Source organism: Microtus oregoni, unplaced genomic scaffold, assembly GCF_018167655.1.
Source record: "Microtus oregoni isolate MIOR12 unplaced genomic scaffold, Mior012 000094F_ref0000399, whole genome shotgun sequence".
NCBI classification, from domain to species: Eukaryota; Metazoa; Chordata; class Mammalia; order Rodentia; family Cricetidae; genus Microtus; species Microtus oregoni.
The window spans coordinates 4,051,949-4,068,821 of NW_024544707.1; the positions used below are offsets into that span (position 1 = coordinate 4,051,949).

The 16,873-nt window shown below is 36.0% G+C and overlaps 1 protein-coding gene across 1 annotated transcript in view; it reads left to right on the top strand.

Annotated features, from left to right (window-relative positions):
* Window positions 1-16,563, top strand: part of LOC121442727 (transcriptional regulator ATRX) — a 164,998-nt gene extending 148,435 nt beyond the window's left edge. The window contains exons 31-35 of the mRNA XM_041644329.1: window positions 11,943-12,092; window positions 13,008-13,133; window positions 13,979-14,074; window positions 14,731-14,859; window positions 15,831-16,563. Coding sequence (XP_041500263.1) covers window positions 11,943-12,092; window positions 13,008-13,133; window positions 13,979-14,074; window positions 14,731-14,859; window positions 15,831-16,109 — 780 coding nt within the window. The 3' untranslated portion in view covers window positions 16,110-16,563. The remainder of the gene's footprint in view (window positions 1-11,942; window positions 12,093-13,007; window positions 13,134-13,978; window positions 14,075-14,730; window positions 14,860-15,830) is intronic.
* The last annotated feature ends 310 nt before the right edge of the window (window positions 16,564-16,873 follow it).

Consider the following 16,873-nt stretch of genomic DNA (forward strand, 5'->3'; position numbering starts at 1 on the left):
TAGTTAATACTATTTTTCCTTCTTAGGTCTCTGAAGGAATTGTAAACTAGATAGTTTTAGTTTTCCTTGTTTATAATACACAGGAATCAAGTTATGATAAAAAGTAAATAAGATATAAGGCTTTGGACTCACCAAGATAGAATAGATATGGAGTATTTTTTTCTGAATTTTTCAAATGGAAATTGACTAGATATTGTTGATGTACTTAATGCTTATACATATTGTGTATAGTTATTGTACTTATTGCATATAGTTTTTCTTATATTACTTATAGCCTTTTTATTTTATACAATAAAGAGGAAATTTAGTGCTATATTATTTGTATTTTAATAAATAAAGCTTGCCTGAAAATCAGAGGGCAAAGCACCCATACTAGTTAGCCGTGGTGGCACACAACTTTAATCCCAGAACTTGGGAGACAGAGGCAGACGGATCTCTGTGACTACAAGGCCACCCTGGGCTACACAAGATTGAATCTTGTCTAAAAGAGAAATACTCAAAAAGTGATCCCTGCACTTGGTATCACAGCAATAGGCAGGTGGAGAAATATGTGATATGGCTGGGTAGAGAGGAATATAAAGGGTAGAGAGATAGGAACTCATTGGAGTGTGGAGTCTTCAGGATTTGTGGAAACATGAACTTGGCGATTTTTGGTCTGAGGTAGAGAAAAGAGCCAATGACTGGCTGCTTTGCTTTCCTGATCATCTGGTTGGACCCCAATATCTGTCTCTGGGTTCTTATTATTCATGCTATGTTCTTCAGTCATCGTAAGCCTTCACCAAACTTACAAATTTGCCAAACCAGGCTCTATTGATATTGGAGTTGGGGGCTGATTGTGAACTATTTGTTTCTTAAATATTAATATCTCACTTTTGTTAACATTTATGTAAATTTCTTTGGGAAAATGCTGTTCTGGCAATAAACTTATAGGTCGCATAGATTTCAGTGATTAAAATCTTGGCCAGGGCCACATTTCATAATACGCGCCTAAGTAGGTGTTTTTTTTTTCCTCTTAAGTATAGTGTACACAGCCTAAGTTCTGTACCCCTTATTAAGAAAACAAAAGCCAGTAGAACTGGCATAGAAGCGTTTCTACACTTCCCCTTTTCAGCACTGCACCACTTATGTCTCTTTAAATGTGGGCTGCATGGTGGTAATTATAGAGAAGACAAAATGGGGATTTAAGTTAAAGAACTCTAAGTGAGGCTTTAGTTTGGCTTTCTCCACCCTGATTTTGTGTACAATTTTCTCTCCTAGTCTTTAGTCCTTTATTCAAGCTTTAATACCTCAAAGCATAGTTTACTGAACAGAGATGTTATTGTACAGTTTTATTAGCCAGCATATGATAATATAAGGTTTTGCCTTTGTCATTCTTATTGCTAGAGTGGAATACTTTTCATTAAAATTGATTTATGTAAAACATATAATTGCTAATCAACTTATTTCAGGAACTTTCTCTGAGCTTACATATATTGACTTTTGAGATGTGAGAACCACATGGTGGCACATGAGCCCAATTTTGATAACTTCTAAGAAGCCAAAGTTCTATTTGAAATATGAAGTTTAATGTCATTGTTATTTACTTCTCTGCCTTTTATTACAAGCTTAATCTTTTTTGTTTAATAAAACAAAGGCTAATATTCACACATACATGTTAACTGGTACAAAAAGGCTTATTATTTATCTGAGTAAAAATAGAATACCAGAAAATACAGCAGGCTTGAGGAATTACTTCAGTTGTACCATTACTTTGTAGGTTATTAAAGTGTCTAAGTTGGTGTTTGTTGCAATAGTTTATACAAGGTGGAAGGAACAACTGGTTTGTACCTTGTCCTTCTTCCAGCTCATCTGCTAAACACCCCTTTGGAGATAAATCTTGTCGTTTCTTTTAACTTATAAAGTTTATTTTTGGTGAGGGGGCATGATGCCACAGTATAAGAGTAGGTATTTGGAAAACTTAGCGGAGTCGGTTTTCTCCTTTCATCTTGTGAGGTCCCCATGTGGACTGAACACCCTTTACTGACTGAGCCATCTCAATAGCCTCTATGTTTGTTTTGAGACAGAGTCTCACTCTGTAGTTGAAACTGGCATGGAACTTACTATATAGCCGAGGCTGCCCTAAATTCATAGCATTCTTCTCATCTTGGCCTCTCCAATGCTTAGATGTCAGAAATGAGTTACCATACCTGGCTTTTAAGCAAGCCTCATAAACTTTGTGAACCTTACTGTGCTTCAGAAAATGACAATATCTATACCTCACAGAGATGACATAAATGTGTGAGTGTGTATGTTTACTGTCACATGTGGTAACCGCACCAATGTTCACTACTAGTTTTCATTCCATAGTTGTTACCGTGTTGCCATTTTGCTAAGTTCAATTCTCTGAAAGTAATATAGACTTTTCTTTTGCTTTGTGGAGGTAGGGTTTCTCTGTCTATCTTTGGAACCTGTTCTGGATCTCACTCTCTAGACCAGGCTGGCCTTTCCTGTCTCTGCCTCCAGAGTGCTGCGATTAAAAGCGTGTGCCACCACCTCCTGGTAGACTTAAATTCATTAAAAAGGCACCACATGAGGTCTTTCTCCTTATAAGATCAAAATTTGACATGAATAAAAACTTTTAGGGACCAAAGGAAATAATCTTAGCTACATTATAGAAGAAACATGTATTTGGAGGCTTGAGTTTCCTTAGAGATGAGTTGGATCAGTTGGCAGAATAATAACATTAATTACTCAAAAGTGATCATCATTTCCAATAAAGCTAGCATGCAGTTGCCAAAGAATGAATACCGTTTCCAATAACTAAGGATTTTCTTTCCCCCTTTCTTAGATAATATAGAATTATCTTTTAGCCACCTGGTACTTCTGGAGTATTTGTTTAGGTTTTAGAATATCTTATTTAATAAAGGATCTCAGTTTTCAGTTTTTTAAAATAAAAGAGTACTTTTGGTTTCCTCCTACAAACGACACAAAATTTACTTGCTATTAGTGCTTTATGGTGCTGCTTTGGATCTTTTTACCCCCTTTTCTTTTTCCTTTTTTTTTAAAACAGCGAAAATTAGTAAGCCAAGGCCACCATGTCTTTCTTTAGGTTATAGAGATCATGATGCCAATGATACCTCCAGATAGCATATTCTCAAACTTTGGCAAGCTACACTGTCTTAGAAATTACTGCCAGTAGAAATTACATCATTTATAATGTATCCTTGCTGGCCAGGGTGTTTTGAAAGATTCCATTGGTGAAGGATTGAGCTGGAGTTCTAAAATTGTTTCCTTATGGAGAGTTTGATCCACTACAAATATTTACTACTTGCCACATCTAGTGATGCATGCTTGTGGTCCCAACATCTTGAGACACTGAAGCAGAATCGTTGCAAGTTCAAAACCCATGTTGCTTTATTTCTGTAGTGTGGTCCATAAATTGGGTGTAGTAATACATCCTTCATAGCGATATGAACATTGGGTGTTCCATGTGAAGTTCTTAGGATAGTGCTGCCATACAGGCATATATAAAATACAAATTTTTACAGGGGTCTGACTTGTGTTCTCATCTCAAATTTAGAGTAGTATACTTTTTGATATGCTAAAATATATCCTATGGACTAAGTTTTTCTGACCCACTCTTTTAGAGATCAAGCTGTCTCAATATTCTGTTTAACAGTCTGCTGTGTGGACTTCTTACTGCAAAGAAAGCATAGAAAAACTTGGTTAAATTTCAGAATCTTTCCCTTTTGGAGACAGGATCTGACTATATCCCTGGTTTGCCTGGAGCTTGCTATGTAGACAAGGCTGCTCCTTAGCCCACGGAGATCTGCCTATCCCTGGCTTCCCAGTGCTAAGATGAAAGATGACACTCTCCCCTCTCCATCGCCCCCGCCCAAAGTAAAAAGAAAGATAGAAGAAGACAAATGAAAGTTTGAGGATAAAGAATTAATATCTCTGAAGTACTTATGTGTCGTCAATTATTTTGGGCTGGGGTATAACTCTGGTGGTGTGTGCATTTAGCATGCATGAGACTCTGGGTTTAGTCTAGCACTCAAAGATGAGTTTAAAATGAATCCTTAATGTGAACTATCTGTGGTAAGGGACCACCTAGTCATTAAGGAGCAAAGTTAGCATTCAGAAAGAAAAGTTGCAAAACAGGCCCAATATCTCTCTATATAAACCTGTGCATTGTTAACATTCAAGTTTTTTCCATGCCTCAGTCTCTGGCAAAATGGGAGTGATTACAGACTGCTGAAGTTCCCTGTATGTAGTTCTAGAATTTTTGATACTCTTACATATAAATTGCTTAGGATTTATCATTCTTTTTACTTTAAATAATGGAAGGTATCTGTTAATCATCAGCTAGATTTCTTTTTTTTCAAAAGATTTATTTTAAGAGTGTGTGTGTGTGTGTGTGTATGTATGTATGTATGTATGTATGTATGTACACACCCATGGAATCTAGAGGCATCGTATCCCCTGACGCTGTAGTTACAGGTTCTTGTGAGCTACCTGATGTGGGTTCTGACAATCAAACTTGAGTCCTCTGGAAGAGCAGTGTGCTCTTAGCCACTGAGCCATCTCAGAAACCCCAACTAAATACCCCAATTTTTAAGATCAAAATTACATATATATATACATTACATATTGTGTGTATATGTGTAATTTGATAGATACTTATTCTTAAGACAGGTTTTATTAGTCTTTCTTTAGCAGCTATATGTTTACGATTTTCTTGGAAATAGTGTTAGAAAACTGATAAATAATGCCAGTGGAGTTTTCCTAGTAGCTTACCAAGAGGAGAAACTACTTTGGTTCTTTCTGATAATTACTTACAGATAGATATGATTCTGTCTGCGACCATCGCATATATCACCACAAAAGTTGTAGACTCACTTTATACACATATAATGAAAAGTAATGTGCTCAGACATAGGGCTAGTAAGTGATAAAATTGTAACGATCTTAGAACTGTACTGTCTAGCACGACAGGCCACATAAGCCTATTTATACTAGAATTTAAAACTTCACTTTTTGGCCAGGCAGTGGGTGGTTACACATGCTTTTAATCCCAGTACTTGAGAGGCAGAGGCAGGCGGATCTCTGACTTCAAGGCCAGGCTGGTCTACCTCGCAAGTTCCAGGACAGCCAGGGCTACAGAGAAACTGTCTCATAAAACAAAAATATACAAATAAGCCAAAGTTTTAGTTCTTCTGAACTACTACCATGGTTTCTGTTTATGTGTATGTTACATTTAAAATCCTGCCCTATCTTCCATCTGAAATTCAGAAAGTAATGCGGGTTTCTCTTTTATAAAATAAGTTGACTACACAGTTTTATTGTTGGTCTTAGAATTTCGGGCAGTTTAGTTGTGGAGTCGATTACAGAGGAAAGCTTATGAGGCATTTTCTTTTACATTTCTGGGAGTTGAGGACACATCTAACAAGTTGTCAGCTCCCTAGGGTCAACCCTTCATTGAGGTAATAATTTCAGTAGCAGAGTTTCTGTGTGCTAATAGAGTTTTTACTATCAGCTAGTTTCGCTAATTCAAATTTGGGTCTTTTAACATGTTAGAGGAAGAAGAGTGACAGGAGCTAAAGCTGTGCCCCTTTCACAAAAATTATTAGCTACTAGATTGCATAGCTAAGCTTTTGTATTACATTTATTATTCTGGACCCTTAAAAGAACAGAAGTTACAGAAGAGCTTTATTTATTTAATCTTAGAATTACTAATGACCTTTCCATATCTTTTAAATGTTTATATCCTTATCATTTACTTGTCTTCTGATGTTTGTATTTCTATTCTGTGTGTGTTATAACATACCTAGTTTGACTTAGAGAATACAAATGTTTGCAAAAACATAGCAGTTGGTCATGTTAACTACAGATTGTGTGAGATGAAAATTTGATTTCCAGTTTAGGTCCTACTTGGAAAACTGCAGTCTCTAGACTAACAACTGTGGTCATATAAAATCTACAATGACAACTCTCCATCTCATAGTGGCATGTAGCACACGTAATCATTGTAACCCGATAACAGATTTTTGAGGTCTAGATACCAAATATAGTGTCAAGCTCTTCAAATGTTAAAAAAAAAAACATTCTTATTAAACATGGTTTTTACCTCCTGCGAATGTCAGCTTAGCAGACATGCCTTTTCTTTCCCTAGAAGTGACAAGTTCTATGGTTGTCACTAATTGTCACCAATACTCTGGAAATCTGGGCCTGTTTCTAATGTTCTCTAGCAAAGGTTAGGTACTCCAGACACACAAGTCTAATGTGACATTCATTTAGTGTGCTCTCCGGTTTCTTACTGCACACACTAGTTTTTTCCCGTTACAGTCTGGGAGAAGAAACTGACTTCAAATGCGAAAGGAAAAGCTTTTAGACTAGGATTATTAAATTTCTTCACTTAAGTGCTAGACTTCTTCAAGTAATAAAAGGGACTTTTTCATAGCCTTGTTAGTGGCTTATATGGCAGTTGAGTATTCTGGTGACCTTTTATTTCCAGATATTATAAAACCCAAATTCAAAGTGATAGTAAGCAAAATATTTTTGAAATGTGGCAAACCTCCTACCCTACCCCCAGGCTAAGCCTTGATTATTTTTTAACAATTTTATTTTCAAGGTTGGATTTCAGAATTAATTACATAGGAATTTTTGTCAGCTTGCCAAATACTTTAAACTTCTAAATAAATTAACTTAAACTTTTAATTTATCATTAATTTTGTTTTATTAATTGAACTAGTCATTTTTAAACCTTAAAATTTAGGTGGTTAGCTGAACTACAAACCATTCTATTTTCAGCTTGTAAGCTTATTTTTAAAAGGGGGGTATTTAAGCAAAAATAAAGTTTAAACAAAGAAAAAGGTACACATTTGGATGTAATTTAAACCTCATTTTGATGACTGTTGGCTTGGTGATTATAGATTCTGTTCCAGTATTGTTTTCAATAATAGTGTTACTATAGCAACAAATATAAATGCTGCTTTAAAGGGGAAAACAAAACCCTTTCCACTGATTGTATCTTACATGGGATGAGAACTGTAAGTTTCATAGTTTATTCTGGATGTGCAAAACTTTTTTTCTTAAAGAAGTAATCTTGAGGATTATGTTACAAATACTTTTTGGCTCTCTTAATATCATTATTAGTTTAATTGTATTTATTGAATGCTGCAATTAATGTAAAAGCCAAAGATGTGGGAAAGGTGTCTGCTTTCCTGCTTTTTTTTCCCCTATTTTATTTTTTTAAGACAATGGCTTCATTTATGTGCGTTGTCTTTTTATTTGTAAATTAGAGTGAGGGTGGCATATGCATGAATTTGTGAGTGAATGCTCATCTGACCAGAGGTCGACTTTTTTCATCTTCAACTTTTGAGACAGGGTCTCTTGCTGAATCTGGGGCTTGTATATTTGACTAAGCTAGCTGGCTGTGGAGCCCCAGATTTCCTCCTCTCTCTTCCTCCTTAGCCCTGGGTTTACAGACATGTACAGCCATGCCCAGCTTTTTACATGTGTACTGGTGATCCAAATTGACTCTTGTCCTTACAAAGCAAGTACTTTACCAACTGAGCTACCTCCCCAGAATCTTCAAATGGTCATTGTGGTACACAATGTTTGTTAAGGGGCTTGAGTATAATCAACATTTGAGGAAATTATTAAAATATATTCACAAATTCATTTCATTGCAGGTATCATAACAAAAAAATTTTAATGTCTTCAAACACTATTACTTTTTAGGAATGAATAGTTGATGAAGTATTTTCTGTATAATAAAGTGGTTTTCAACTTTACTAAATGCTTGTGACCCTTTAATATAGTTTCTCATGTTGTGGTGACCCCCCAACCATAAAATTATTTTCGCTGCTACTTTGTAACTGTAATTTTACTACTGCTATGAATCATAATGTAAATATTTTTGGAGAGAAAGGTTTGCCAAAGGGTTGCAACCCACAGGTTGAAAACCACTTATAATAATATACACCCATCAAAACTCATGGTTTGTATTTGGTGTAAAATGATGTTGCAAACATAGCAAGAGAGAAAGGTAGGTTTCAGCTAAGTATAATGCTTTCCCATTTTTATGCAAAGCTGCATGTATAAATATGTGGAGGAATATATAACATGTTGCTCATAGCTGTCCCCAGGTTGTATAGTTAGATACCAGTATTATTTTCATTAATTTCTTTAAAAAGAGAGACTATCACATTCATTAGAAACAATATGAATAGTTTCTGTTTTGGCTTTTGAGGTTTGGCTTGATAAAATGCAGAAGGTACTATGTTAGTAAGGCTATAAAATTTATTAGTGGTAGTAATCAAAGAAATGTGAACTTTTCCTGTGGCTTACTACTATTTCTTTGGCTAGGAATCAAAAGGAGCATTATTGTTGGGGCAGAGGCTGAATTGTCACCATTGCCTGGCCTTAATTGGCCAATCGTGTTTCGTTTTTTTTTTTAAAAAAAAACAATTTTCCTTTTTTAGGAATTTATTTTATGTGAGTACTATATCCACATGTACAACTGCATGCCAGAAGAGGGCATCAGATCCCCCTATAGATAGATGGTTTTGAGCCACCATGTGGCTGCTGGAAATTGAAATCACTTCCTGTGTTTCATTTTGATAGAATAAATCTTGCATCTGGAATTAAATGTTAAAATAGTGCATGCCAACTCTGGTATGAGCATGAACTAGTCTTTAAAAGTTTCCACTGAGGCTGGAAAGATGGCTCAGCCATTGAACACTGGCTTTTCTTCCAAGGGACCTGACTTCCTAGCACACACACATCCTGACTCACAACCATCTATTAGGCTAGTCCCAGTTAAGCCATGCCCTCTTCTGGCATCTGTGGGTACTAGGCACATGCATGGTGCATACACACACACACACACACACACACACACACACACACACACACTCAAAACACCCATATGCATAACTTTAAGATAAATAAATCTTGAAAAATTATACTTGTTAAGGAAAATCTCAAAGAAGTTACAAGTATTAAAAGGAAAGAAAAATGAAAGGCCTCATTATATTTTTTCCTTGCCCAGAGTCCTTTAAGTGATTATGTTTTTTTATCTAAATATGTAGATCTAGGAAATGGAGGAGCCATGCCTAGTGAAAATAAGCATTCTCTACAGTGTGATACAATAATAATTACTGGGGAAGAGTTGGAAAATTCAGTTGCTAGTCCCTGCTAGTCCCTTGTATAATTGGAAAAGTCACTTGCCTGGTCCTCAATTTCTCCTAATTTCAAGTCAGTAAATTTGGGTTTTGAAATTATAGTATGCTAAGGACCAACCTGATAAAACTCGCTGATGTCTCAGACATTTTTACTGTGTGTACACATGTATTTTTGGAAAGGCTTCTCCTTCACAGTAAATAAGTAATATCTGACTTGGGGTATAATTGAGAAATAGACATTACTCAATTGACAAGGTCTTTATTATTTTAAAGGTTGGGTGTTTTCATTTATTCTGCTATTCTTGTACCATCTTGTTATTCTGTGAGCAAGTAGTATTTCATCCATATTTAACTTCTGTTCAAAGCCAGAGTTATCAGTGGTATAGCTCCAAGTCCAAGGTGTAGTGTTCTCTTGGTCCCTGGAGTAGGTAGCTTTGTCAGAGAAATGAACTGATAGTAATTGTGGTTACAGTTTTCTCTTACTGCCAGGCAGAAATAAGATAGGTACTATCCATCAAGCCTCTGAGCCTTGTAATTTAAATAGTTTTATTTGAATGTTCCCCTGTGAAAATATTAGAGACTGAATGTGGTGATTGAGGCCTGTAATCCCAGTACCCAAGAGGCCAAGGCAAGAAGATCATGAGTTTGAGCCCAATTCACGACGTATAGCAAAACTCTTACCTCCAAAAAAAAATCTGAGTATAGTGATTCATGTTTGTAATCCCAGTACGTGTGAAGTAGAGGCAAGAAATTAGGAGCTCAAAGCCAGTCTGAGACCCTGTCTCATGAAAACAAAACAAAATATATAAATTAAAAACCGAGTGTTACCTGGTTTATTTCTTTTATGCTTGGGGTAGTCATGGGAGTATCTTTTTGTAGATGAGTTTATAAAGACAGGCACATCTCTTTGTCCACTAGTCCTGGTAACTGCTGTGGAGTTTGAAAAATTGATGATAAGCCTGTTTAGTGGTCCACAGGCCAGCAACTGAGATTTGGATGGAAGATTTCTATACCAGACAGTACCTTTCATAACTGGGTTCTACCAGGAAATTTTCTTGAAATTCTCTTTGTATGGTCCTTTAAAAACTTGCTCACTTCAACAAAGCACATGCTGCAGGTCAAAATGAATTATAGCTATAGCTTTAAAAAGTCAGGTTTGCTACAGTAGCAAGTTAAAGGTTGTTTATATGAGATTAAATATCACATTATATGGAATTAGTATCAGTGTTTGCTGTTGTACAGGAAAAGGGTTAGGGCTTTATCTTTCATCTTGAGTTATTTAACATACATTTGACTTCCTACCTGTTTTGGATCCTATTTCTAGGTATGGCTAAATATGTGAAGACAGTTTTTTGCAAGTGTGGGATTTGTCTATGCTTAAACTTATGCACGAGTTAAGCATTGCTTGATGTAAATTAGCTGCTTTTATGTGCCATATGCCCCACCACCATTCATTTGATCAGTAATTTGTTCTCTAGAAAGTATATCCAAGGAGAACTTGTTAACATCTTTGCAAAATCATTTGTAAATAAATTTTCTTTTATATCCATGTTTTCATGTATGATTTTTAACAACTTGTGGATATTTTCAAGTTTGTTCATTTTTCTACTACCAAGTACTGGGATTACAGTCATGTTCCACATTTAGGTTTGGTAGGTTTTTGAGTCAGGGTCATACACTGAATAATCCTTGAACTTGTGATCCTTCCGCCATGACCTAAAGAGTGACTGAGAGCTTGGTGGTGGTGGCACGTGCCTTTAATCACAGCACTCAGGAGGCAGGGGCTGGTGGATCTGCCAGCCTGGCCTACAGAATGAGTTCCAGGTCAGCCAAACTACAAGAGAAACCTCCTATTGAAAAAAAAAGTGTGGCTGGGGTTACAGGTTTGTGTCACATTGCCTGACTAATGTTTTATTAGCAAAATTATCATGTTCATGACTGATTCATGTTAAACTCACACGCATCTCTCTTTTGTAATATACTCTCACAGTCATAATTACACAGAGCAGGATTTTATGTTTAAGCATTCAATTTTTAGTGTTCAAAGACAGACTTAGGGCTATAGAGGTGGCTCAGCAGTTAAGAACATATACCGTCCTGTAAGGGAGTTTGATTCCATCACATATGTCCATAGCTCACAACTGCCTGTAACTTAAGCTTCACAGGAATCCAATGCCACTAGCCTTCGAGGGCACTGTACTCAACACACAGACACACATTGGCAAGAATCACTTGGTAGGAAATAGTGCTTGCTTCCAAGCCTAATGGCCTGAATTTTGAGCCCCAGAACCCATAAGGTAGGAGAGAACAGTTTCAGCAAGTTGTCGTCTGACCTCCACTTGCATGCTATGGTGTATATTGTAGCATATATGTGTATCTACACACACACCACACAAATGCAAATAATAATAAGCTCAGGACACCATTTTAAAAGACTTTGTTATAATTAATTGATAATGTATATCAATTTAAATTTGTAGATAGTCAGATGGGGTGGTACCTACCGGTAATCCTAGCACTTTGTAGATGGAGGCAGGAAAATCAAGAATTCAAAGTCATTCTTGGCTACATAACAAGTTAGAGATCAGTTCTCTCTTTTAAAAAAAAATCTCTAAATATTTTGAGTTATGAAATTCTGATACGCGGTCTATTTTCTAGGTAATATATAGTATACATTGGAAATATGAAAAGCAGTCGGTTTCTACTCTTAACAGTTTAGAACTATGAAGACATGATCCAGAGGGGAAATAATTATGATTTCACCCCCCAAAACAGGATACCATACTTGCAGAGCTTCTTCAGATACACAAAGAACACATTGTAGGATATCATGAACATGATTCTCTTTTGGACCACAAAGAAGAAGAAGAGCTGACTGAAGAAGAAAGAAAAGCAGCTTGGGATGAATATGAAGCAGAAAAGAAGGTATTTTGTTCAGAATGCTCTTCTCATGGATCTGTGTGGGGAAAAGAAGAAGCTTAATTAGAGTGCCTGTGATTTGAGTCCATTTTCTGCATGTATGCCACAATGAAATTTTTTATTTTATATCATAATGATCTGCTTATAACTGATAATTCTTTTGGAACTAAGTGCAGTGTCTGTAGTCTCAGATACTTGAAAGACTGAGACAGGGGAATTATTTGAACTCAACAGTTAAAAATTGGTCTGGGCAACAAATTAGAAGTTTCTGCTTTTCTGTTAGTCATTGGACAGAGCAATGAAGAAGAGAGGGGTTGTCTTTGAAGGAAGACATTAATATAGTTGGTCCTCAGGTATAGGCTCCCCAGTTAGGAGTTTCAATTCATGGGGTTTGCCTATGCTTGGTAGTAAAGTAAGGAGAAGAAAGCAGTTTATAATTTAAAAAAAAACTCCATTTCTGTTTAGCCCTTCCTGAATTAAGAGCTGTACATTTAATGTCAATCTGTCAGCAACTTTATTTAGTAATTCTTGGCTGTTTTAAATAGCAGCCCACTTGAACAAAAATGAGACTGAGCATGGAAACCTTATCCTAATACCTGAATCCCTAACTCCTAACTCATTGTACCAAACTTCTTTAACATTAATATGATGTTAGGAGTCTCATCAGAATTCACAGAGTTCTCTCGGTCTGTGGGAATAACCAGAAAAAAAGAATATACCTTTATGGGTTAAACCTTTCCATGTAATAAGATCTTAGTTTCGGGTAAAAAGGGTGTTTTGTTTATGTGTGGAAGAGTGTTAATAATTTCCTAGATCTGAGAAAGTAGATTCTTTACTAAACCAGTAGGTGATGTAGAATTTCAAGTTTTTAATCACAATGTGAAAAGTGCATAACTTTTTTTTTTTGGTTTGATTTTTTAGGGACTGACCATGCGTTTCAACATACCAACTGGGACCAATTTACCCCCTGTCACTTTCAGCTCTCAGACTCCTTATATTCCTTTTAATTTGGGAGCCCTGTCAGCAATGAGTAATCAACAGCTGGAGGTGAATTTGAAAGACAAAAGTAGTTAACAGGAATTAAAGGCAGTGCCAGCTGCCGTGTTGCCGGCTCCCACTGCAGCACTATCACATTCTCTGAAAGATTACCCTGAATAGACCAAGAAAGTTTTCGTTTATTTGTTGACCTTTTTCACCAACCTAATATAGTAAAATGGAGTTGGTACAGAGCACAAAGGAATCAATCCTTGAATTAATGTAGTTTGAATTATTTTAATTAAGGAACAATAGGGCAGCTGAACGGCTAGGGAAATAGCACTTTGATCAATTATAAAATACCTGGAACAAACAAAGTACTTAATGTTTGAAAGTAGGTTAAATGCATACATGAGTTTACAAGCAATGTAGGGTGCCATTAGGTATATACTACTGTCCATCGTTATGACATTTGTGATTTAAAGCTAGAATAAAATATTAATTAAATGAGACAAGTCAGTTATACCAACAGTTTAATTATTTAACTGAATCTGTTTTTTTTAAAATTTACTTAATGGGTTTATTTAAGTTAATTGGTTCAATAAACCCCAAATTTGCATCTTCTTAAAATGTCTCTTGCATCATTGAGTTTTTTTGTTTTTTGAGACAAGGTCTCTTTGTGTAGCCCTGGCTCTCCTGGAATTCACCATGTAGACCAGGCTTTCCTTGAACTCACAGAGATCCACCTCCCTCTGCATCATTGAGTTTTACTTCACTTTAGATGCTGAGTTTTGTTGCTCTCTTTAATTGTTTAGGTTTTAAATCAAGTGCTATAAATTGACAAGAAGAATGGTCCGTGTACTTTAGGAGTCTGCTGTCTTTCTACCCTATATAGCTTATTTCTTACATCCTTCTAGGACCTTATTAATCAAGGAAGAGAAAAAGTTGTAGAAGCAACGAACAGTGTGACAGCAGTGAGGATCCAGCCTCTTGAAGATATCATTTCAACTGTAGTAAGTAACTGACAGTTGACTTACATCAGCCTCCGCACATCATTTGTTTTAACATTTGTTAACTTCTCTACTTTCTGGGAAGCGGAATCATGTAATCTTTATAATTTGATTAGAAATAGTGACGTACCAATAAGCTGATAACAGTCTTAGACTGTAATTCATCCATTTTGCATAAATGCTGACAGAAATGGATAGAATATAAGAATTGAGACATCAAGCATAGGAATGTGTGCATTGTTTGTATAATCACGTCTTAAATGTACCATTTATACAGATTAATTCCAAACAATTCTTTATTCCAGAGGAAGCCAACACACATATAATAGTGGACAACTTAGTACCCTGTTTGCCTAACCTTGGTTTCTTTAGAAATGAGTAAAGAAAGGGGAACAAGGGTTAAAAAATTCTGACTGTGGCCGGGCGGTGGTGGCGCACGCCTTTAATCCCAGCACTCGGGAGGCAGAGGCAGGCGGATCTCTGTGAGTTCGAGACCAGCCTGGTCTACAAGAGCTAGTTCCAGGACAGGCTCCAAAACCACAGAGAAACCCTGTCTCGAAAAAACAACAAAAAAAAAATTCTGACTGTATTTAAGTACCTTAATAATTTCCCCTCTGTTGTACAGTTATGAGGAGTAAATGGAAATGTCTTTCTTTTAGTGGAAAGAAAACATGAATCTCTCTGAGGCCCAAGTACAGGCATTAGCATTAAGTAGACAAGCCAGCCAGGAGCTTGACGTGAAACGAAGAGAGGCAATCTACAACGATGTATTGACAAAACAACAGATGGTAAGAACTTTGTCTCTAGGCTCTGTTGGATTGTCTTCAGTTTCTAATGAGTTGATATGACTGTAATAACCATACAGGATGAATGGTCATTGATTATTCTCAAGTTTTGCTGGAAAAAAAAAACACAACTAGTGATACTAAGATATTTGGCCGAAAGAGCGGCCCCACAATCAGTTCTCCTGTATGTTTTTATGGAATCTCTTTCTTTAATTTTATTAAAGAGCAGCCCCACAATCAGTTCTCCTGTATGTTTTTATGGAATCTATTTCTTTAATTTTATTTTTTTTTATCTATTTTGGACATTTAGAATTGTCTCAAGACTTTTGCTTCTATCATTTTCTAAAATCTTCTAAAAGTATAAATTTCAGTATATTTGTTTGGAAAATGGAAGTGGTGTCCTGAATGTTGTATAAACTCCTGCTTATCCTGAATCTTCCAAAAGATACCATATTTCATGATCCTTGATCATCTTTCCCAGCACCATCTTGACACCAGGGAATCAATCTCTCTGGCATGAGTTTTACTTAGAAAGCACTGTGGAATTGTACTTTTAAATTAGCTTAGGGAATTTGAGACCTTCAGGTAGGAATTATTCCTGCCACAAATGCTTTTCCCCTTGGTGTCCATCACTGAAATGTTTGTCTGTCATCATGTAAAATATTTAAGAGAATGACAAAGAAAGGGGAGTTGACAAAAAGTTCTGTAACTAATACTTGAGACTAATCAGTGCAGGACTGCAATACAATAGTCAAGTCATTAAGAGAATTTAGTCCTAAATGCTGTTACTAACTGGTTTCTACAGTAATGGTCTTCTGAATACCATCAAATTAGTAACGGTGATAACAATAATGTGTTTTCCTTTTGGTATGGTACTCCCTTAACAAATTGATTTTAACTCAAAACTTGATACTTGCGTCTTTGAGGCAGGACATACACTTGTGTATATATACAGTTCCCTTTTCTCTCTCCAGTTAATCAGCTGTGTTCAGCGAATACTTATGAACAGAAGGCTCCAGCAACAGTACAATCAGCAGCAACAACAACAAATGACTTATCAGCAAGCAACTCTGAGTCACCTCATGATGCCAAAGCCTCCAAGTTTAATCATGACTCCTTCTAACTACCAGCAGATTGATATGAGAGGAATGTATCAGTCAGTGGCTGGTGGTATGCAGCCACCACCCTTACAACGTGCACCACCCCCAATGAGAAGCAAAAATCCAGGACCTTCCCCAGGGAAATCTATGTGATTTTGCACTAAAAGTTTAAAGGATTATTAAAATCATAGAAAGATCTTTTATTTTTTTAGGAATCAATGACTTAACAGAACTCAACTGTATAAATAGTTTGGACCCCTTAAATGCCAATCTTCCATATTAGTTTTAAATTTTTTTAAATAGGGCATACCATTTCTCTCTGACATTTGTCAGTGATATTGCCTACAATCTTCTTACACGCATTGAGTACAGAAGATATTTCAAATTGTTTTCAGTGAAAACAAATCCTTCCATAACAGTAACAGCTCCACAGATTTCCTCTCTAAATTTTTATGCCTGCTTTTAGCAACCATAAAATTGTCATAAAATTAACGAATTTAGAAATGAATAAAGATTTATATATTCGCTCTTTACATATAAAAACACACAGCTGAGTTCTTAGAGTTGATTCCTCAAGTTATAAAAATACTTTTATACTTAATCCATTTCTTGATTAGAGTGACTGAAATGGTCTTAATGTTCTTTTGACTGAAGTCTGAAACTGGGCTCCTGCTATATTGTCTCTGTGATTAAAAGTTAGATCTAAGGATTATTTTACACAGAGAAGCGTGTGCAATATTCTTAAGTACTACTACTCTAAAGTTGGAGGAGCTTTGCAGTTATCTTAACATTGTATAAACAGCCTTAAGTACAGTCAAATACAAGGAAATTCCTTTTTCTTATTTAGTCTTTCTGCCATTTTTATTTTCAGTTGTATGTGCTGAAATAATTACTGATAAGATTTCAGGGTTGTGGAT